Below are 24,648 nucleotides of genomic sequence, written 5' to 3'. Positions count from 1 at the left end.
TGGGTATGTGCTCACAACCAAGGTACATGCCCTTGACTGGAATCGAACCTGGGACCCTTGAGTCCACAGGCTGACGCTCTATCCACTGAGCCAAACCGGTTAGGGCTACTTTTTTTAACTTTTAAAAATTCTGGTAAGATCATAATTAACTATCTTAATTTAAAATTTTTTCTCAACATAATATGAAAACATTCAAATATACATAAAAGTTAAAAGTGAACCCCCATATAACTGCCATGAAGATTTGACGATGCTAACATTTTGTTGTATTTGCTTTATCTGTATCTATCCATCTACACATCTATCCCTCTTATTTTTTTTTTTGCATTTCAAAGTAACTTGCAGACATCAGTACATTTCACCCCTTCACACTACAGCATGCATATCATAAAAGTTCACAATTTTTTTCATTTCTTTAAGGTTAAATTTACTTACCATGAAATTGTATATTCACTGCATATAAAAACATTCATTTATGTAATCTACAAAAATACATATATAGTCCTAGCCAGTTTGGCTTAGTGGACAGAGTGTCGACCCACAGACTGAAGGATTGTGGATTTGATTCTGGTCAAGGGCACGTACATGGGTTGCACACTCTATCCTCAGCCCCAGTCAGAGCCAGAGTGGGAGGCAACCAATCAATGTGTCTCTCTCACATCGATGTTTCCCTGTCTCTCTGACTCTTCCCCTCCCTTCCACTCTCTCTAAAAATCAACGAAAAAATATCCTCGAGGGAGAATTACAACAATAAAAATACATTTATATTTAGAAGTTTACAGTGTTATGTTTGTGTCCCCCCCAAAATTCATATGTTGAAGCTCTAACTCCCAAGATGTTGGTATTTGGAGATGGGGTCTTTGAGAGGCAATTATGGTTAGACTAGAGGCCCAGTGCACGAAATTCGTGCACATTAAAAGGGAATTAGAGGAAATATTTAAATATTGCTATTTGCCCTTTCTCTATAATAGAAGTGTCAGAGATGAAAGAAAATTAGTAAAATCTATATGAAAATCTTCCTCCTGTCAGAGTCTGGGGCGCACTGTGGGATCCAGAGTCAAGTCCCCGCCCACCCGCGCGTGCCTCGAAATCGCGCAAGACCCAGACCTGCCTGGCCCCACCCACATCAAGCCCTGCCGGGCGGGGGGCACAACCTCAGGTCCCCCGTCAAGTCCTGCCGAATGGGGGGGTGCAGCCTCAGGTCCCCTGTCAAGCCCTGCTGGGTAGGGGGTGCAGTCTCAGGTCCTCTGGTGCACCCTTAGGTCCCCTGGCCCAGCACCAGGGTGGGGGCGCGGCCTGAGGTTCCCCATCAAGCCTCACCAGGCGGGGGGTGCAGCCTGAGGTCCCCCGGCCCAGCACCAGGGTGCGGGGCACGCCTTGAGGTCCTCCGTCAAGCCCCCTGGCTCACCCTCAGGTCCCCCGGCCTGGAGCCGGGGCGGGGGGGCGCAGCCTGAGGTCCTCTGGGCCAGCGCTGGGGAGGGGGTGTGTGGCCTGAGGTCCCATGTCAAGCCCCGCTGAGCAGGGGGCGCAGCCTCAGGTCCCCCACCCCAGCCTGGTGCCACGCAGCCTCAGGTCCCTGCTGATCGCTCGTTACAGGAACACCACCTCCACTGTGGGCACAGCCATCTTGTGATGGCGTGAGGGTTAATTTGCATATTACCTCTGTATTATATAGGATGTTTTCATTGATTTCAGACAGGAAAGGAGAGAGAGAGAGAAACATCTATGATGAGAGAGAATCATTGATCGGCTACCTCCTGCACGCCTCACACTGGGGGTGGAGCTCGCAACCCCCAGCATGTGTCCTGACCAGGAATGGAACCATGACCTCCTGGTTCATAGGTCCACGCTCAACCACTGAGCCACGCCAGCAGGGCTAAATCTCAGTTTATATCTCTGAATTACATGGATTGTTGATGAAACTGCAAGTTGGTACAATTTAGAAGAGTAATTTGTGATCGTTTATTGAAAAAACTAGGAAAACGTGACCTTTGACCCAGTAATTAACTTCTAAGAATTCCTCTTACAGATGTACTACTACTTGCACATGTGCAAAGAAGTGGGGCCTCTCTCCCCCCACTCAGTTTCCCCCCGCACTCAGCCCAACGCCAGGTCCCCCACCCCCAGTCAGCCCGACGCCAGGTCCCCCGCCCTGGAGGGACCCTTGGGGCTCAGGCACAGGCCTGTTCACACCTCACTTCACACTTGAGTCCTTTAGCAGCAGCTGGGGAAGCCCTCGCAGCCAGCCGCAGCCGCAGCAACTTGACTTTTCTACCTTGTTTCTTATCTTCGGTCAGGGAGGACGAGTGCCACCACCGAGCACAGTGACCACGGCCTTGACCCTGCGTGGGGTTGCCCCTGCTCGCTGCCCGCGGCCTGGGGAACGGGGTCTAGGAGGGGCGGGGCTGGGGGCGGACTACGCGAACGAGGGGCGTGGTTAGGGGTGGGAAGGGGCGGGGCTTGGGCGGGAAGGGGCGGGGCCTACGGGTGATGGCCTGGGTTGTCGCTGCCTGGGCTGCCGTCTCCGCAGCAGCAGGAACCGAAGTCCCCGCCACCGCCTCCTGGGTCGCCGGTCGCCCGCGCGCAGGCTCGGCCGGGGCCCGCAGCCATGGAGGACTTCATTGTGATCTCGGACGACAGCGGCTCCGAGAGCTCGGAGGGCACCCGCTCGGGCCGGGCGCGGAGGCTCCGCCGGGCCCTGTCCCGGACCCCCGGCGCGTTGCCCCGCCGGACCGTGGTGAGTGAGCGCGCTCCGCGGCCGCAGCGCCGCCTCCGCTCGGGCCGCGCCGATCCGCGACCGTCCGCCCGGCCCTGTATCCCCGCGTTCCCGCCGCCCGCCGGGTGGCGCCGCACAGCTGCAGGGGCTTCCCGCCTCGCCGCCTTCCGGCCCCGCGGAGCGCGGCGGGCCCGCACGGGGGCGGCCTGGCCTCCCGGCTCCGAGTTCAAGCCCGAGCGGCTGGGGCTGGCGAGGGGCGGCCGAGCACATGGGCGACGTCCCACGGCCGGCGGCGTTCAGGCCGGGCCCTGGGCTTCCCCGAGCCTCGGCGGCGGTGGGGGCGGGGGTTCAGGGGGACGGGGGCTCCTGGGGGCAGTCCCCGACCTCGAGGCCGGCACGCGGGAGCGTGTAATTGTTTGGCTGGCGGTGGGTACAGATGTGTGCAGGGAGGTAACGGGAGCCGAGCGGGAGGGAGGGAAGGAGGGAACTGCGGGCCTGGGCAGATGGTGGCGGCGCTCCAGGGCCTGGCAGCCGCGCGCGGGGGCCCGGTTTCGGAGCTGTGCGGGAGGGCGATTGACACCGCTTAGCAAGGCGTCCCCGAGTCCGCAAAGAACCGAGCGGGGGGGACATCGTGCGCTGGTTCTTTTCCCCTCGCTCTCCTTAGTCTTTGTCCTTCTTCCTGAGATGGTGAATAAAACATCTATGGTCCCTGCTTTTCTAGAATCCTCCACAGATATTTGTTGGACCCCCTACTATGGGCCCGGTGTTTTGGGGGGTGGGGATAACATAGAGAACACGACATCCGTGGACATCCGTGGTCCCCTCTCGCAGGAGGTGATACGTTCAACAAGTGGCTAGTGAGCGGTCCAGGGGTGGACAGGCTTTCACGCAGAGGACTGTCAACCTCAGGTCTTCCCAGCCTCCCAAAGCCACACACCCCACAAGTAAGAGAAGGATCGCGCTCGTGTTGCTTCCTGGATCCCTCATATACAGTTGAAGGAAACCACCTTTCTTCCTATGCAAATGCTCCTTCAAGGCAAATCTAGCCCCCGCTCCTTCGTTCCCCCTCCCAGCCGGTTTGATCCCTCAGCCTCCACGTGAGCCCCCTGTGATGGTCACTAGAGAATGGATGGCATGCAAGACGAATGAACATACAGCCCCACGTTGCCGTGTTTCAAGCAGGAGGGGTTCTCCATGCATCTCAGGAAAGACTTTAGATGAGATGGACATACACGAGATTTTCAAGGTAGACGTGATCCAGCTTGGTAGGTGAATGGATGTACCTAGCCCTGTGGCAGTGAGTGGGACACAATAGGTCCACGATAAATATTTTTTTGGGGCCAAAACCGGTTTGGCTCAGTGGATAGAGCGTCGGCCTGCAGACTGAAAGGTCCCAGGTTCGATTCCGGTCAAGGGCACATCCCCAGTAGGATGTGTGCAGGAGGCAGCTGGTCGATGTTTCTCTCTCATCGATGTTTCTAACTCTCTATCCCTCTCCCTTCCTCTCTGTAAAAAATCAATAAAATATATTTAAAAAAATATTTTTTGTGGGGGTGAAATAATGATTGAAGGGAAGGGAGAGCGAGTTCAAGAGTGGGAGCAGGCTTGGTGTGGGCGCCATACTGCATTCAGCCCGGACCTTCTGGATGTCAAGTGCAGATGGGAAATGTACAGGGAGGTGGCCTGCCTTGAGGAATTGATCTCGGAGGACAGGCAGGAGGGAGAGATTTGGTAGTCAGCCCTATAGAAAGCACCAAAGGCCTAAGAGGGACAGAGGGAAAGGGTGGACAGCAATAAATACCGCAGAGTAACTCAGCCACCTTTCCTCCTGCTTCTCCTCTTTCCTGCTCCCTCTTCTCAGCCCCCCTTGAACTTGGTTCTTCCTACCCGCTTCCTCTCATCCCAAGCGTTATCCCTCTTCCCTCTTCCCTCCTTCTAGTCCGGCTTCCTTCTGCAAGCACACAGATGGCATCCTTATCCTAGGCCAGTGGTCGGCAAACTCATGAGTCCACAGAGCCAAATACCAACAGGACAACGACTGAAATTTCTTTTGAGAGTCAAATTTTTTAAACTTAAACTTCTTCTAACGCCACTTCTTCAAAATAGACTCGCCCAGGCCGTGGTATTTTGTGGAAGAGCCACACTCAAGGGGCCAACGAGCCGCAGGTGGCTCGCGAGCCGAGGTTTGCCGACCACTGTCCTAGTCTGTTGTGACTCTTCACACACACACACACACACACACACACACACACACACACACGCACTCTCCAACTGCTCCCCACCCCGTGACCACCCAGCCAGGCACTTTGCTCTCCAGCCTTTCGAGTTGAAGAGAAATGAAGGTCAAGTTCCAGAGAGTTTTACCCAATTTAAATCTTGCTTCTCTAGATACTTTTTACTTCGGCTTTCTAAAAAACTCCAAGCTTTTCTCCTTTTATCTCTCCTGCCAATTAGATAAGGACAGTAAAAGATCAGAGGCACTGAGAGACTTGCAGGGTTTTAAAGCCTCGAGCCGCCTTTATCTCACTTTTCCTGGCGGCCCTGCGGGCGGAGAGACCTCAGCTGGAGGAGCTCGGCCGGCCGGTCGGCCACCTCTCCCAGCTTTCGCTTTTGGGAGCATTCCTGTCTGCCTGGTAGAACCCTTAGAAGATTGATAATGAGGCAGCGCAAGGCAAACGCCCAGCGTAAAGGAGGATTTTGCTACACTCTGTTGTTTCTCAGCCCGTCCCGACCTGCTCACACTTGGCAGGAATGAAATAAAAGGATCAAGTTTTACAATGTTTTTTTCTTTTTTACAGTATTGACTGAGGGGAAGCAACGTGCTTGAATCCAGGAAATCAGAAAGCTATCACCAATACTGTAGTTAGTATTTTGAACTCCTGGTCTTAACCTGGGCTGTAGTGCTTCACTAAGTGGATTAAGTGTGTCTGTGTTTTTAATAAGCTTTATTGCTTTTTCTTTTCCACGCAGAACGTGTACAGATAGTCGATTAGTTTTTGGTTGACCTATTACAAAAATATTTAGAAATGTATATAAAGAAGAAAATTGATATTGCCCTTAATCTCACTATCCACAGGTAATGAATGTTAACATTTTTTTTAAATATGTTTTATTGATTTTTTTACAGAGAGGAAGGGAGAGGAATAGAGAGTTAGAAACATCGATGATAGAGAAACATCGATCAGCTGCCTCCTGCACACCCCCTACTGGGGACGTGCCTGCAATCAAGGTACATGCCCTTGACCGGAATCGAACCTGGGACCTTTCAGTCCGCAGGCCGACGCTCTATCCACTGAGCCAAACCGGTTTCGGCAACATTTTTTTTTAATGTTAACATTTTGATGTTTGTCTGTCCGAACTTGGATCTGTAAATGTGCATGTATACTCGTACATACCCATGTATCCCCCAATACATGTTTCTGCAAAAACGAAGTCTTGCTATATATGTGTGTGTGTTTTGTAGCTTGCCTTTTTCTATTAATGTACTTTTATCTCTTTCCACGTTAATAAATACATGTCTTTACCAATATTTTTAATGTATTGTGCAGATTTATAATTATATTTGTAAGCTATTAATGGGTATCATGCTGGTTGTTTCTAAATTTTCTCTATGACAGACAACCCAGCGAGGAATTCCCTCATAAATAATCATTTCTTTGTTTAGGAGAAGAGCCTCCTGGATGTGAGATTGCTGAGTCAAAAGGCATGTCCTCCTTTGAGGGCTCCTGACATACACCGCCTACAGAATTTCCTACAGAAATTGTGCATCAATTACGGTCTCATACCCCTTCCTTCACCGCCCAGTCGCCCCTAGATATTGTCATTTTATTCAGTAAATATTTACTGAATGCCAAGCTCTTGCTAGTATCGGTGCTGAGGACACAGCTATGAACAAACCAAGTTCCTGCCCTCAGGAGATTTCATTCTAGTCAGTGAGAGACAACCAGTTAATACCCACGTACATGGAACATCGGGTTATATACAGTGTTAGGAAGAAAGATAAGGCCTTTTCATCGTTGCTGATTTGATAGCCAGATTCTGTGAGCTATCATGGTTTTAATTTTTTCCCTTTGGTTGTGATTCACTCTTTCAATAAATATGTTCTCACGGGGAAAGACAAGCAATACACACCTAAGTGAACAATATAACAGTAACTTGGGTGGGATTGGGTACAGTTTTCAAAGAATGCCTCTCTGAAGAGTTAATAATTGATCGGAGACCACAATGACTGAACAGATTTGTGATGAGAAGGTCTAGGGAAATAAGGTAGGAGCAAAGGGTGCAGCAAAAATCAAGGCTTGGAGCCCGGCTGGTGTGGCCCAGTGGTTGAGCGTTTGACCTACTGTTTTTGTTTGTTTGTTTGTTTTGTTAATAATTCATCTCTTTTTATTCTTTTTTTTTAATATACTTTTTATTAATTTTTTTACAGAGAGGAAGGGAGAGGGATAGAGAGTTAGAAACATCGATGAGAGAGAAACATTGATCAGCTGCCTCCTGCACACCTCCCACTGGGGATGTGCCCGCAACCAAGGTACATGCCCTTGACTGGAATCGAACCTGGGACCCTGCAGTCCGCAGGCCGACGCTCTATCCACTGAGCCACACCGGTTAGGGCTGACCTACTGTTTTGAAGGTGGCAGGATGCCTGAGGGTTAGCCAACGAGATGCCCAGTGTGATGTTCGTACTGAGTTTGTCGGCCAGGGAGGAAGTCCTCACTGGGGACACACACTTGTCATTAGCACATCACACAGATTGTAGAGGTTTGGAAGTGATCATCTAGGCTGAGGCTACAAGAACACCCAGGGCCTGGGCCTAGGCCAGGGGTGGGCAAACTTTTTGACTCGAGGGCCACAATGGGTTCTTAAACTGGACCGGAGGGCCGGAACAAAAGCATGGATGGAGTGTTTGTGTGAACTAATATAAATTCAAAGTAAAGGAGCGGAGGGGAGAGCAAGAGAACCGGATAGAACAGCTGGATCCGGCCCACGGGCCGTAGTTTGCCCAAGGCTGGCCTAGGCCCACAGTGCCTCGCCCAGGTGAAGGCGAGGGGTCAGAGAGCAGCTAGTGAGGCTGGAGGTCAGGGAGTATGCTCACGCAGGCTGCCTTTCCCTGGCCTGTTGGGGCGGAAATATTACCTACATATTCGATTCTTTATGGGTTGGATTGGGTCCTCCAAAAAGATGCGTTGAAGTCCTAACTTGTCACTGCAGAATGTGGCCTTACTTGGAAATAGGGTCATTACAGATGTCATCTGTGAGGATAAAGTCATATGGAGTAGGGCGGGCCCTTGTCCAATATGACTGGTGCCCTTTTATGACAGTGAAGGCAGAGGAAGAACACCACGTGATGACGGAAGCATAGATGGGAGTTTCGCAGTAGCTGCCAATTCAGGATTGTTGACAACACCAGAAGCTAAAAGAAAGGCACGGAACAGACTCTCCAGTGAGCCTTTAAGAGAGCTTGCCCTTGCAGACACCTTGATTTGGGGCTTCTGAACTTCCAGAACTGAGAGGATAAATTACTATTGTTTTAAGCCAGCCAGTTTGTGGTAATTTGTACTAAAAAACTAATAATAAAGGCCCCTTGTGTCATACATGTTAACATTTTCCCCACAACGTTTGATTTTCTTTACAGGAGTTATATATATATTTTTCAGTCCTCACCCAAGGACATGCTTAGAGAGAGGGAGGGAAAGAAAGAGAGAGACATCGATGTGAGAAAAACATTGATTGGCCCTAACTAGTTTGGCTCAGTGGATAGAGCATCGGTCTGTGGACTGAAGGGTCCCAGGTTCGATTCCGGTCAAGGGCATGTACCTTGGTTGCAGGCACGTCCCCAGTGGGGTGGGGGTGGGGGGGTGCAGGAGGCAACTGATTGATGTTTCTCTCTCATCAATGTTTCTAACTCTCTATCCCTCTCCCTTCCTCTCTGTAAAAAATCAATAAAATATTTTTAAAAAAAGAAAGAAAAACATTGATTGGTTGCCTTGCATACGTGCCTCAACCCGGGATCAAGCCTACAACCCAGGTTTGTGCCCTGACTGCGGATCAAACCCTGACTGGGAATCGAATCGGCAACCTTTCAGTGGACAGGATGATGCTCAGCCAACGAGTCAGGCTGGCCAGGCACAATAGTTACAAATTTTTATGTAGTCCAGTCTGTCACTCTTCTGTTATTTGATTTCTGTCTTTGTGGTTATGCTTAGAAAGGCTTTCCTCACTCTTAAGGTTATAAAAATATCCTTCACATTTAATTACTTCATCAATCTCCCTGGAATTAGTTTCAAAAAGGTATAAAATGGTAATCTAATACTTCTAGATGGTTAGTTAGTTGTCTCATCATCATTTATTGAATTATCCAACCTTTTACCCAATGGGTTGAAATATTACCTTTATTAAATTATAAATTTTATATATTTTTGTGTCCATTTGTGGACTTGGCCTTTTTACATGCTGTTCTAATAAAAAGTAGAAGAAACACTTCATTACTCTTCTTTTTTAGAATTTTTCTGTCTAGCTTTGCATATTTATTCTTTCAAAAGACAAATCATTGTGTCAACTTCTGAATAATTTGTACTTTTAAATGGGGATTACACTCAATTTAGAAATCTATAGTGTGTGGTATTTTACTTAATAAAGCATAACGTTTTTGTTTATGCATTTGTACATCTTTTTCCTTTGCTTTATGGTTAGAAAAGTCTTTCCCGTCCTGATTATTTTCCTGTTACTTTGTCATCTCTTTTTAATGCTTAGTCCTTCATTCATCTGAAATGTTTTATATGGCACGAAGTATGCCTAACGTTTAACGTAGACTATATTGCCTTATTCCTAAGACGGCACTGAATGGAAGACTTGCCAATTTAAGAACAGCTTTTCAGGAAAAAAGGAACTACCATACAAAATTTACATCCTGATTGTAGACGTAAAAGGAAAACATTCCGGATATTAGTGTATGTTGTTAACCGATTATGATGTTAATGTTAATCAGTTATCCAGAAACAATTTCTTTTGTAAAAAATATATTTTTAGTGATATCACAGAGGAAGGGGGAGAGAGAGAGAGAGAGAGAGAGAGAAACATCAGTGATGAGAGAGAATCATTGATCGGCTGCCTCCTGCATGCCCCACGGGGGATAGAGCCCGCAACCTGGGCATGTGTCCTGACAGAATTGAACTGTGAGGTTCATAGGTCAATGTTCAACCACGGAGCCACACTGGAAAGGCCTGTCTTACTTTTGTGGGTTTTAAAATTATTTATTTTTGTGGTTTGATAATATTTTTTGGTATCTAGAAGAGCAATTATCTGTCCTCCCTTCCTCTCCCCACCCACCTCCCCAAGATTTCTTGGCTGTTGTGCCCACTCATTCCTCCAAATGAACTTCAGAATCCTTTTGTCAAGGATTGCAATCGGGTTTCCTGGGCCAGTAATTGTTTGTTGGGGCCGGCTGTCACATGTATGTGGGGTTTTAGCAGCATCTCTGGTCTCTGCAACTCGATGCAGGAGCAGCCCTCCTGCTTGTAACCCCCACGAATGTCTCCAGACATTGCCAAACGTCCCCGGGGGACAAAGCTGCCACCAGTTCAACATCCCTGCATTAGATTTGTAAGTTAAAGAATCGATAACTTTATAATATTGTCTTCATAATTAGAAGCATAGAATAACTCAATTTTAAAAAAATATTTTTATTGATCTCAGAGAGGAAGGGAGAGGGAGAGAGATAAAAACATCAATGATGAGAGAGAATCATTGATTTACTGCCTCCTGCATGCCCCCTACTGGGGATCGAGCCCACAACCCGGGCATGTGCCCTTGACCGGAATCGAACCCGGGACCCTTCAGTCCGCAGGCTGACTAGCCAAACCTACCGGGGCAGTATAACTCATTTCATGAGGTTTTCTCCTTGGCAATCAGGCTTCGTCTGGGTCCAGGTCTTTCTCATCAAGGAGCTAGTGTTTTGATCCTGAATGACGGTCACATAGGGTTGAGCACGGTAGTCCGGGTGAGCACCACCCCCACTATAGGTGGCATTCATGCCTCACACCTTGTTTTGTGCTTTGATTGGGTTAACTCATGTAATCTTCACCACAGTGCCACAGGTAAATACTGTTATTATCTCTATTTGGGGAAACTGAGGAAGCTTCAACCAGGTGGCAATAGGTAGAGAAAGATTGAGAGCACTAGTCTCAATCTCAAGATCCTGGGGTAAATTTGTGAACCTCTCACCAGGTTTCTAGGGGAACATCCTCTAGGGATGCTAGAAATGGTTGAGGGGGGAAATGCAAGTTGCAAAATATAATTCTTGCCCTAACCGGTTTGGCTCAGTGGATAGAGCGTCCGCCTGTGGACTCAAGGGTCCCAGGTTCGATTCCGGTCAAGGGCATGTACCTTGGTTGCGGGCACATACCCGGTGGGGAGTGTGCAGGAGGCAGCTGATCGATGTTTCTCTCTCATCAATGTTTCTAGCTCTCTATCCCTCTCCCTTCTTCTCTGTAAAAAATCAATAAAATATATTTTTTTTAAAAAAGAAAAGAAAACAACTACTTGTAAATGTAAATTAAATCTCACTCTATGAACCCAGAAGGTCACGATTCGATTCCCGGTGGGGGCCCATGCCCAGGTTGCCGGCTCCATCCCCAGGGTGGGGCGTGCAGGAGGCAGCCAATCAGTGATTCTCTCTCATCATGGATGGTTTTTTTTTCCTCTCTCTCTCTCCCTTCCTCTCTGAAATCAATAAAAATATATTTAAAAATATATATGTAATTCTTTTTTTTTTTTAATCCTCACCCAAGAATATGTTTTTATTGATTTTAGAGAGAGAGGAAAGGAGAGAGAGAATTAATGTGAGAGAGAAACATCGATTGGTTGCCTCCCATATGGGCCCCAACCAGTCGAACCCGAAACCTAGGTATGTCCCCTGACTGGGAATCGAACCCACAACCTTTTGGTGTACAGGATGACACTCCAATCAACTGAGCCACCCAGCCAGAGCTATAATTCTGTTTTTTTAAATGTGTGTTTTTATAAAAATAGACAGACCAGGGTTTTTTCATTTAAAAATTAATTTTTAAAACCCTATCATCTACTTAAAATATATTCTAAAAAATCACTTTTTAAAAAAAAAAATCACTCTTCTCTGGAATAGTACGTTCACTTCTATACGCAGCCATATTCCCAATATCCCCAACAACTAGCTTAGGCCTCAAATAGAGTGGGTGCTCAGTAACTATTTAAGGAGAAACTGAATTCTTATTGTTAGTATTCTAAGGAATCCTTTCTTTCTGATAAGTTATAACTAGAGGCCTGGTGCACGAAATTCATGCATGGGTAGGGTCCCCAGGCCTGGCTGGTGATCAGGGCCAATTGTGGCCTTCTGGCTGCTGGCCGGGGGCTTCCTTCCCCGCCTGCCTGCTGCCAGCCAGGGCCTTCCTTTGATCTGCACCGCCCCCTGGTGGTCAGCACACATCATAGCAAGCGGTCAAACTCCTGAGGAGACACTTTGCATATTAGCCTTTATATATATAGACTAGAGGCCCGATGCACAAATTTTGTGCAGGAGTAGGGTCCCTAGGCCTGGCCGGCGATCAGGGCCAATCTGCGGGGTGACCAGGGGGCCCCTGCTGGCACCCACGTTGGCTGGCCTGGGGCCTGTGGGCTAGGGGCAGCTCCTGCATTGAGTGTCTGCCCCCTGGTGGTCAGTGGATATCATAGTGACCTGTCGTTCTGCCGTTCAGTCGATTTGCATATTAGGCTTTTATTATATAGGATTATGTAAAAATGCTCTCTGTGATGGGAGAGCCAAGGGATAAACATGGAATCTATCCCAGGCTTTTTTTTTTTTTTTTTTTTTTTTTTTTTTTTTATGATCAGGTGGGCATCCCAGAAAGCCTGGGCGCATGCCCAGAGTGGGTCTCTGGAACGACTCCTCCAAGCCCAATATGAGGATGCCAGTGCCCACCCAGGGTGATGGAACACTTCATGAATTTTCATGTCATCCTTGCACAGGGACCAGGCTAATTTCTGTACTGTTCCAATTTTAGTATATGTGCTGCCAAAGCGAGCACCAGGCTAATTTTTTTATAAAGATTTTTTGGAACTAAAATATGGATATGTCATAGAGTAGAAAGCAAAATTCACCTACATTTTGAATTTAAAACAGCAGATGTCAAAATTATTTGGATCTTAAATCAAGGTCAGCTTCCCTTAAGGCTGAAAATGACTTCCTGAGCTTCCATTACCAGCTTAATAGCTTTATTAAGATACTAGTGGCCTGGTGCATGGATTCATGCACATTGAAAGGAAATTAATTAGAAGAAATATTTTAATATCGCTATTCGCCCTTTCTCTATAATAGAAGTGTCAACCAAATTCATGTTCGACAATGACAGATGGAAACACGCGTGTGTTTAGTGCCAGCAAGAGCTTTGTATTGCACATGCGTGAGTCAACGTAGCCTTTTATATATATAGAATAAATTTGCTTAATTAGACCTGCTTTCTGATTTAGCTAAACTTTTTCCAGCCCAGTGAAGCACCCCAACTTCTCTTTCAGGTAATTGTCAGCAACATAGCAGTAAGTATCAACACAAAGCAGATTATTATTGTAGATCATGCAGGGAGAACAAAGGGTGAAATATCTAACTGCAGCAGTGTTTGACTATATTCTGCGCAGGGAGGAAACCTGAAGTCATTTTCAAGGTTTCTTACTTCGTTTCAGTCAGGTCAAGTTTCTACGCTTTCTAAATCTTCGTTTTCTGGCTAATGAAAAGAAAATAGAATTCCACCGAGTCTCCTATCTACCTACTCCAGGACTTCTGTGAGGATCAAATGGGATGAGGCATGGGAAAACACTTCACAGACATTTGGTTACAGTGTGAAATGTTTGCACCTGGCTATAAAGCAAGTCATGTTTCTGGGCTGGAGAAACTGCAAGGAAGCCAGTCGCTAGGGAGAGGAAGCTGGGCGTTGCTACATGACATCATTACCCAGATGGACACTTAGCATATTAGCCTTTTATATATACAGATAATTCCATACCAGACATAAAATTCCCTCAGTTGTGCAACCACCACCACTATCTACTTTAATAAATTTTTCTTTACTCCAAAAGGAAGTCCTGTATCCTCCAAGGGTTTTCTGGTTTTTTTCTTTAAAGTACCCAATCATATATTTTGAAAAATAAAATTACCCCATTTTAAATTATAAAAGTTATAAACAGGAAAAAATTCAGGACATCAATAAGAACCCACCTCTGTCCATTCCCACTCTCCCGAGAAAACTAACAGTTTTTGTGTATTGTTCCAGAACTTTTTTGTGTATGTACATAAAAATATATATATGTCTAATTTTTTTCCAATGGAATCATACTTTTAAAAAACCATTTAATATATTTTTGTCATTTAAAAAATATTAGGCCTGGCCAGTGTGGCTCAGTGGTTGAGTGTTGACCTTTGGACTGGGAGGTCATGGTTCGATTCCTGGTCAGGGCACATGCCCAAGTTGCGGGCTCGATCCCCAGTGTGGGACATGCAGGAGACAGCCGATCAATGGTTCTCTCTTGTCATTGATGTTTCTGCCTCTCTCTCCCTTCCTTGCTGAAAATAAATAATAATAATTTATAAAAAATATTAGTATCATTCTTACTATTGTCCATTTTGCTCACAATGGTATTCCCAGTGCATAACATGGTGCCTGGCACAAATATTCATTCAATGCATATTTTATCAGCTGCATCTTATCTAATACTAGAGGCCCAGTGTACTCCCTCCCTTCCCCCGGTCTCCTGCTGCCCCAGCTGCTGCCACCAGCCGGGGCCTCCCTCCCTTCCCCGGACTTGCCTCACCCCCTGGTCAAACTCCCCGATGAACTACCGGTCGAGGGGACAATTTGCATACTATGCTTTTATTATATAGGATTAACAAAAACTATTTAATCAGTCTCTCATTGAATTTAATTTTTCTTTTGTGTTTCAGATTATGATGTGATGAACTCTTCATAAAAATATGTCTGTAGGATAGTTTCTTACAGTGGAATTTTGGAATTAAAGTCTAATGTGTATTTATAATTTTATTATATGCCACTGTTATGGACATACTGTTATTCTTTGTGGGATCCATTGGAATTTTGTTTAGATTTATAGATCAATTAGAGGAGAAACAATACTTTTTAAATTTTAAATGTTTTGTTTTAATAGTCCTATGAATAGATAATCTGAATAGACCTATATCTATTAAAGAAATTTAATCAGAATTAATAACCTTCAGTATCAGAAAGCACCTGGCCCAGGTGTATTCTACTAAACATTTTTGTTTATTTTCCCATTGATTTTTATTTATTTATCTATATATATAAAAGATACATAAAAGCCTAAGTGACTGTTCAACTGTTCGACCATTTGACCGATAGCTATGACATGCACTGACCACCACAGGGCAAACACTCAACACACAGGCATGGAACAAGGAACAGACTGATGAATCTCAGAGGAAAGGGGAGAGGGGGGAGGGCGGGAAGAGATTAACCAAGGATCTTATATGCATACTAGAGGCCCAGAACCGGCAGTCTGACATCCCCTGAGGGGTCCTGGATTGAGAGAGGGCGCAGGCCAGGCCGAGGGACTCTACTGGTGCACAAATCCATGCACCAGGCCTCTAGTTTAAGTATATTTTTATTGATTTCAGAGAGGAAGGGAGAGGGAGAGAGAGAGAGATACAAACATCAATGATGAGAGAGAACAGATTGGCTGCCTCCTGCACGCTCCACACTGGGGATCAAGCCCACAACCCAAGCATGTGCCCCTGACTAGAATTGAACCTGGGACCCTTCAGTCCGCAGACTGATGTGCCATCCACTGAGCCAAACCAGCTAGGGCTCTACTGATTTTTAGAGAGAGTAGAATAGAGGGGGAGAGATAGAGAGAAACATCAGTTTGAGAATTCTCTTTTTAAAGTCACCTGGGTCTGGCAATTTTTGGAAGGGAAAAAATTAATGATTTGATTTGTTTATTAGTTAAAGGACTATTTTGACTTTATATTCTTGAGTCAATTTTAAAATATCTTTTTATTACGGAAAATTTCAAACATGGAAAAATAGAGCAAATCATGTAATGATCCCCCATATACCCAGCACCCAGTTTCTTAAGTCAGTTTTGCTAAGCGTTATTTTTTCCAGAATTTATCTTTCATCTAAGTTCCCAAGTGTTTTTGACATAAAGTTATTCATAATATCTTCTCATCTTTTTTAACCTTGAAAACATCTATAATTTTGTCTCTTTTCATTCTTAGTGTTGGTTACTTGTGCTTTCTCTTTGTTTTCTTATCAGATGTTTGACAATATTAAAAGTCTTACTTATTTGGGGTGGGAGGGCTGACCAGGAATCCAACTCCCAACTGTTTGTTTAAGGATGCTCCAAGCAACTAATCCACCCAACCAGGGCTGGGCTTTTTTCATTATTATTATTAGAGGCCCGGTGCACGAAATTCGTGCACGGGGGGGTGGGGTGGTGTCCCTCAGCCCAGCCTGCACCCTCTCCAATCTGGGACTCCTCGAGGGATGTCCAACTGCCTGTTTAGGCCCGATCCCGGTGGAATTGGGCCTAAACGGGCAGTTGGACATCCCTCTCACAATCCAGGACTGCTGGCTCCCAACCGCTCGCCTTCCTGATTGCCCCTAACTGCTTCTGCCTGCCAGCCTGATCACCCCCTAACCACTCCCCTGCCAGCCTGATCGACGCCTAACTGCTCCCCTGCCGGCCCAGTTGCCCCCAACTGCCCTCGCTTGCCGGCCTTGTCGCCCCCAACTGCCCTCCTCTGCCAACCCGGTCACCCCTAACTGCCCTTCCCTGCTGGTCTGATTGCCCACAACTGCCCTCCCCTGCTGGCCATCTTGTGTCCACATGGGGGCAGCCATCTTTGGCCACATGGGGGCGGTCATCTTGTGTGTTGGAGTGATGGTCAATTTGCATATTACCTCTTTATTATATAGGATTTTTAATCCTCACCCAAGGATTTTAAAATTGATTTTAGAGAAAGAGGAAGGGGTGGGAGGAGAAATAGAGAAATACATCGATGTGTGAGAGAGAAACATTTGTCTGTGGCCTCCTGTACACGCCCTGACCAGGAACCGAATCTGCACACCTTCTGGTGTATGGGATGATGCTCCAACTAACAGCCACTGGCCGGGACTATTAATAATCCTTTAAAAGAAAAAACCTTTGACATTGCTGCTCTTCCCTGCAGTGTTTGTTCTTTGGTTCATTTCTGCTTTCATTGGGCCTGTTCTGTTCTTTTTCTGTTGTCTAAAGATGTGTACTTAGCGCCTTAATTTCCTTTCATTCTTCTTTTCTAATTAAGTGTCTAAGTCTCTAAGTTTTCTTCTAAATTGCTGCATGTCTCATTTTTTGTTATTGTTCAGTTCTTAAGGTTTTCTAATTCCTATGATTTCTTCCGTTATTTGGCCATACTTCTTAATTTGCAGTTGTGTGGAGTTCTCCCTAGGTATTTTTTTTGTATTGATTTTTAACCTAATAGTATTTTGGTCTGAGTATTACCAATCTTTTGACATTGATTATGATGTACTTTGACTACTAGTATATGGTTAATTTTTGTAAATATTTCATTTAATTGTGAATAATGGTTTTACCTGTGCAAAAGCTTGTGTTAAATATGTTCAGGCCTTTATATACTTAGTAATTTTTTATTTTCATGATTGACCAAAAAAGATTTGTGAAGATTTCTCACAATGACTGGATATTCTTTTTCTCCTTTTAATTTTATCTGGTTTTGCTTTATGGAAACTGTTATTAGGTGTATAGTTTTTAAATCGTATCTTGATGAAATAAATCTTTTATTGTGCAGGGGCCTCTTTATCTCTAGTGATACTGTTTTCTGTGAAGCCTGTTTTATCTGACGTTAATCTAGCTACCCTGGCTTTCTGTTGGCTGGTTCTTCCTTGTAGCTTCTCCCACGTTTTCACATTTATGTATTAATTCCAGCTTTTATTAGGTTGGCTTATCAGAGCATCTAGTTAGTCCTTTTGATGAGAAATGGAACTCTTTAAAAAAAATACCACAGTTGATTTGCTAATATTTTAGAGAGGATATTGGCATTTCTATTCATGAGTGAGACTGGTTAGTAATTAGGATGACATTATTTATTATACACGCTGATACACTTTTGAGAGTGGAAGCGAGTGCTGATAATAATTACCCTAGGACAGTGGTCGGCAAACTCATTAGTCAACAGAGCGGCAAACGGCGGCTCACGAGCCGCATGTGGCTCGCGAGCCGCGGTTTGCCGACCACTGCCCTAGGACAACAGACGTAAACCAAGACCATCCGGGGCAAACAAGGAGCACCTTTCAATCTTCCTTTTCTTTTGACCGCATTTTGTTGTATTACGTGAGGTTTGCACAGTGAGACAGGAAGCTTATGTGCCTTTTTACAATGATCTTGAACAGGATAAATTACTTAATATCTGTTTCTCTAAGTTTCATAGAATTGGTTTTTTAAAAATCATCTGAACACAAGAAGTAGGTAAGAGTGGTTGTTTCCCGGGAGTGTGACTGGGCTCAGAAAGAAATGGTTTGCCTTCTACCTTTTGCACTGCTTTAACTTTTTAAAGCCTCTCTGTTAGGTTGCATGTTTGTCTCTGCCAGTCAGCTGTGTGACCCTCAGGTAAATGCCTCGTGTCTCTGAACCTCCGTTTCCCCTCTGCACAATGGAGGTGATAATGCTTACCTAACAGGGTCACTGTGAAAATTAAAGAACAGTCTTAGCACGCAGTAGAGTCTCTTATATTAGCGTCTCTTTTTCTGTGGCTGTTCTTTAAAAGCTAAGGTTTATCTTCTTAGATAAAGCTGAGACCACCTACCTGACCCTTTGTCTTCCCACAACCCTTCAACAGGACTTCATTGACTTAACCAGAGAAAGCAGACCACGGCCGAAGGATCGCAGTGCGATCTGTGTGATTGACCTGACGAGAACGGAGGAAGAAAGCAGACCTGTTGCCACTCTTGACTTGACTCTAGAACCCGTTGCTCCTTCCCAGAAGGAACCAACCAATCTTCAAACATGTGCCAGCCTCTCCAGCAAAGAGGCGATGGAAGGGCGGGTGGACAGAAGCTCTTGGCCTGCGGCGCGGAGAATCATTAACAGCGATCCTGTGGATTTGGACCTTTTGGAGGAAGCCGCATTGGAAGGCTCCCAGCCCCCTACATCCATCAGTGGGGACTCTGTTTATCCAGCACAGCCGAACTGTAGCTCAACCGCATTCAAAGATGACTTCAGCTTCTTGTCCAGCCTAGAGCTATCTTCAGATGTTCACTCCCTCTCCCCAATAAGCAATAATGGTAACAGCAGCAATCAAAGGGTGCCCTTGCTATGCCCACAGCAAGATGTACCTTGCCCACCACAAGCCTTGCCATGCCCACTGCAATCCTTGCCATGTCCACCACGAGCCTCCTCCTGCCCACCACGAGCCTTGTCGTGCCCATCACAACCTGTGCAGTGCCAATTACAAGCTTTGCCTAACCTGCCTCAAGAAATGCCATGCCTTCAGAATATGTCATGCCCTCAGCAAAATATGACAAGCCCACCTCAGGACTCATGGCATCCTCAGCACTTACCATGCCCACCTCAGGATTCATGGCATCCTCAGCACTTACCATGCCCACCTCAGGATTCATGGCATCCTCAGCACTTACCATGCCCACCTCAGGACTCATCATGGCATCCTCAACACTCACCAAACCCACCTCAAAACTCATCATGGCATCCTCAGCACTCACCAAGCCCATCTCAAGACTCACTCTGCCCGTCTCAAGACTCTCTGGGCCTACCTCAAGGTGTACCCGGCCCACCTCAAAACATATCCTATCCACAAGAAGTGGCACACCTGCAAGACATGCCACAGTCACTGGGAGATATGCCACAGCCATCAGATGTGCCACAGTCATCAGGAGACATGTCACAGTCATTGCAAGATGCTCCACGGTCACCAAGAGATGCACCACAGACACCAAGCTATGCAACGCAATCACCAAGAGATACACTGCGGTCACCAAGAGATACACAGCGGTCACCAAGAGATACACCGTGGTCACCAAGAGATACACTGCCATCACCAAGAGATACACTGCGGTCACCAAGAGATACACCACAGTCACCAAGAGATACACTGCCGTCACCAAGAGATACACCGCGGTCACCAAGAGATACACCGCAGTCACCAAGAGATACACTGCGGTCACCAAGAGATACACTGCCATCACCAAGAGATACACCACGGTCACCAAGAGATACACCGCGGTCACCAAGAGATACACTGCCGTCACCAAGAGATACACCGCGGTCACCAAGAGATACACTGCCATCACCAAGAGATGCACCACAGACACCAAGCTATGTACTGCAATCACCAAGAGATATAATGCGGTCACCGAGAGATACACCGTGGTCACCAAGAGATACACTGCGGTCACCAAGAGATGTACCGCAGACACCAAGCTATGTACTGCAATCACCAAGAGATACCCTATGGTCACCAAGAGATGCACCACTGTCACCAAGAGGTGCATCCCAGTCACCAAGATGTGCACCCCAGTCACCAACAGGTGTGCCACAGTCACCTAGAGATGTACCATGGTCACCAAGAGATACACCGCAATCACCAAGAGGTGCACCCCAGTCACCAAGAGGTGCACCCCAGTCACCAAGAGGTACGCCACAGTCACCAAGAGGTGCACCGCAGTCACCAAGAGGTACGCCACAGTTACCAAGAGGTGCACCACAGTCAACTGGAGAAGTCTCACATTTACCAGATGTGCTGCGTTCACCTGGAGACATGCCACACTTGCCAGGAGACAGGCCTGACTCTACCCCGAATGATGTACAGAACCATGACACTCCTATGGATGTCTCAGGTCCATCTTCTCCAAGCTGCTCTCTCAGCCCACAGTCTCCACAGTCTAAAACTTCCTTAGAGAAAATTCCCTGGCTCTCTGTCACAAAAACTCCAGCCAGAAAGGAGATATCAATGTCAGAGCCTGCCAACCCCGGGTCTGCCCACATACAAGCACGATCACCAGCAGGCGTGTTGTACAACAGACCATGCCTGCATAGACTGAAGTACTTCTTACGGCCTCCGGTGCATCACCTCTTCTTCCAGACACTAATACCCGATAAAGATGTGAGAGAGGTGAGCTAACCTGTCCTCCCCCAGGGCTTAGATGCCCTCTGAACAGGCCTAGCATAAGGTTAGTATGCTAGCAGGAATCCAAGCATGAGAGAACATGCCCAATATGAACTTGACATTTTTATCTTTCCCCTGTTTGTGAAACCATTTAATGTATTGCCAGACATTGGGCGACATTTAACACCGGTGGGTCTTGATCTGGCATCTAGAAGGGTTCTAGAATCTGGAGAAGGGGCTATGCATAGATTAAATAAGAGTCCAGAGACAAAACATAATTTTGAAAGGCATTTGGGGGAGGCAGAGGAGCCTGGCTGAAGAAACCAAGTTCTTGTCTCAGGACCCCTTGCTTTTTATTAACACAAATTATCCTAAGGCAAGGTGGAGATATACACTTCCAAGGGTAGGGTTTGGTACAGAAGCATTGTCAGAATGGGGAATTGCCTTTGGCTGTTCAGGTGTTTGGCCAACAGGAGGCAATAACATGTAGATTAAGATGCCCTGAGCTGTCTGACAGCAAACATTCAATTTAATGCATCCCTTTCAGGTTTGGGGAAATGCCTTCAGCCATTCCCAACAGGCGATAACATATGTGACTCAGCCCTTGGGTTGATGAAACTTGTGTGAGTCCCCAAGTTCCATCAACCTTTCGATGAAACTCTTGCAATTATGACATGCTGGAATTGGCTTCCGGCAATGTATGACAAATGCTTACTTTCTAAATCTCAGTCTTTTTATCTATAAAATAGAAATATGTACTTCTTTTTTTAAAAAATATATTTTTATTGATTTCAGAGAGGAAAGGGGAGAGAGAGAGATTGAAACATCAATGATGAGAGAGAATCACTGATCAGCTGCCTCCTGCACGCCTCCTTTGGGGATTGAGCCCACATTCTGGGCATGTGCCCTTGACCGGAATTGAACCCGGACCCTTCGGTCCGCAGGCTGATGCTCAATCCACTGAGCCAAACCGGCCAGGGCAATAATACGTATTTCTTAAGGTTGTTGTGAGAAGTGAGGATAAGTTCAATGTACAAAAATTGTTTTATAATTATTGCTGCTATTCCTATATCAAACTTTTTTTAAAAAATATATTTTTATTGATTTTTTACAGAGAGGAAGGGAGAGGGACAGAGAGTTAGAAACATTGATGAGAAACATCAATCAGCTGTCTCCTGCACACTTCCCACTGGGGATGTGCCCGCAACCAAGGCACATGCCCTTGACCAGAATCGAACCTGGGACCCTTGAGTCCACAGGCTGATACACTCTATCCACTGAGCCAAACCGGTCAGGGCTCAAACTTCTTAATGTTTTTTTTTTTTCTGGTTATGAATGTAATATATGTCCATTATGGAAAAATTGAAAATACAAAAGAGCATATAGAGAAAAAAATCATCTATAATTCCACTACCCAGATAATAGAAACCACTTTTCACATTTTTCTCTCCCAGACTTTATATACATACTATTTTGGGTGAGAAAACAACTTAATATTTACTAGCAACTCAAAAAAAAAAAGAGAGAGAGAGAGAACAAAATGGGAACTTCGCCTAACAGTAAAACATAATTTAAAATATATTTCTTCCTCTATTTCAGTACCTGATAAATTATTATAACTACCCCTAAATATCTTATCACCCTCACCCCAAAATCAGCTTAGGCTAGCTCTTGACTCTTTTGTGCTTTTCTTTCTATGCTATATTTTAACACAGATGAAGTCATGTTATATGTAGAATACTGAATTCTTATTTTTAACTTAATATAAGCATTTTCCCATGTCACTGAACATTTTTAGATAAGGCCTTCTAGTCTCTTTTTAAAAAAATTATGAATATTTCAAATGCATGGACAACTTTGCTGTCTTCAACCTGTTCCAGAACCTCTTGTTTTTAAGTCTGTAGAAACCCATCCTAATTTATTTCTCTTTATCTCTACAGAACAAGGGTCAAAAGTTAGAACCCATCCCCCATCGAAGACTAAGGATGGTAACAAACACCATTGAAGAAAATTTTCCCCTGGGGACGGTGCAGTTTTTGATGGACTTTGTGTCACCCCAGCATTACCCACCCAGAGAAATTGTGGCTCACATCATCCAGAAGATCCTGCTCAGTGCCTCTGAGACCGTGGATGTCCTAAAGGAGGCCTACATGCTCCTCATGAAAATCCAACAGTATGAACCTCAGATGTGGGCACACCTTCTAGGGAGCCTGGGCTGGGGCAGAGCTCTCCTTGCCGAGGCTCTGTTCAGCTAGCCATTGGAGAGGGTGACCTAGTCATTTGGATTACTAGTTGACATACAGGGTTGTTTGGATTGCTAGTTGACATAGTAGGGTTGTTTGGATTACTAGTTGACATAGTAGGGTTGTTTGGATTGCTAGTTGACATACAGGGTTGTTTGGATTACTAGTTGACATAGTAGGGTTGTTTGGATTACTAGTTGACATACAGGGTTGTTTGGATTACTAGTTGACATACAGGTTTGTTTGGATTACTAGTTGACATAGTAGGGTTGTTTGGATTGCTAGTTGACATACAGGGTTGTTTGGATTACTAGTTGACATAGTAGGGTTGTTTGGATTACTAGTTGACATAGTAGGGTTGTTTGGATTACTAGTTGACATAGTAGGGTTGTTTGGATTACTAGTTGACATAGTAGGGTTGTTTGGATTGCTAGTTGACATAGTAGGGTTGTTTGGATTACTAGTTGACATACAGGGTTGTTTGGATTACTAGTTGACATAGTAGGGTTGTTTGGATTACTAGTTGACATACAGGGTTGTTTAGATTGCTAGTTGACATAGTAGGGTTGTTTGGATTACTAGTTGACATACAGGGTTGTTTGGATTACTAGTTGACATAGTAGGGTTGTTTGGATTACTAGTTGACATAGTAGGGTTGTTTGGATTACTAGTTGACATAGTAGGGTTGTTTGGATTACTAGTTGACGTACAGGGTTGTTTGGATTACTAGTTGACATAGTAGGGTGTTTGGATTACTAGTTGACATAGTAGGGTTGTTTGGATTACTAGTTGACATAGTAGGGTTGTTTGGATTGCTAGTTGACATACAGGGTTGTTTGGATTACTAGTTGACATAGTAGGGTTGTTTGGATTACTAGTTGACATACAGGGTTGTTTGGATTACTAGTTGACATACAGGTTTGTTTGGATTACTAGTTGACATAGTAGGGTTGTTTGGATTACTAGTTGACATAGTAGGGTTGTTTGGATTGCTAGTTGACATACAGGGTTGTTTGGATTACTAGTTGACATAGTAGGGTTGTTTGGATTACTAGTTGACATAGTAGGGTTGTTTGGATTACTAGTTGACATAGTAGGGTTGTTTGGATTACTAGTTGACATACAGGGTTGTTTGGATTACTAGTTGACATAGTAGGGTGTTTGGATTACTAGTTGACATAGTAGGGTTGTTTGGATTACTAGTTGACATAGTAGGGTTGTTTGGATTGCTAGCTGACATAGTAGGGTTGTTTGGATTGCTAGTTGACATAGTAGGGTTGTTTGGATTGCTAGTTGACATAGTAGGGTTGTTTGGATTACTAGTTGACATACAGGGTTGTTTGGATTGCTAGTTGACATAGTAGGGTTGTTTGGATTGCTAGTTGACATAGTTGGGTTGTTTGGATTACTAGTTGACATACAGGGTTGTTTGGATTACTAGTTGACATACAGGGTTGTTTGGATTACTAGTTGACATACAGGGTTGTTTGGATTGCTAGTTGACA

General features: G+C 45.4%; 1 protein-coding gene across 1 annotated transcript in view; it reads left to right on the top strand.

Moving 5' to 3' along the window:
• The first annotated feature begins 2,476 nt into the window (after positions 1 to 2,476).
• The window catches only part of SIMC1 (SUMO interacting motifs containing 1), a 40,558-nt gene continuing 18,386 nt past the window's right edge, over positions 2,477 to 24,648 (top strand). Inside the window, exons 1-3 of the mRNA XM_080676370.1 lie at positions 2,477 to 2,737; positions 18,615 to 20,906; positions 22,841 to 23,073. Of these exons, the coding sequence (XP_080532496.1) occupies positions 2,609 to 2,737; positions 18,615 to 20,906; positions 22,841 to 23,073 (2,654 nt within the window). The 5' untranslated portion in view covers positions 2,477 to 2,608. The remainder of the gene's footprint in view (positions 2,738 to 18,614; positions 20,907 to 22,840; positions 23,074 to 24,648) is intronic.

Source organism: Plecotus auritus (genome assembly GCF_963455305.1).
Source record: "Plecotus auritus genome assembly, chromosome: 6".
Taxonomy (NCBI): domain Eukaryota; kingdom Metazoa; phylum Chordata; class Mammalia; order Chiroptera; family Vespertilionidae; genus Plecotus; species Plecotus auritus.
The sequence above is the reverse complement of the archived record's forward strand: the minus strand, read 5'-3'. Positions and strand labels throughout refer to the sequence as shown.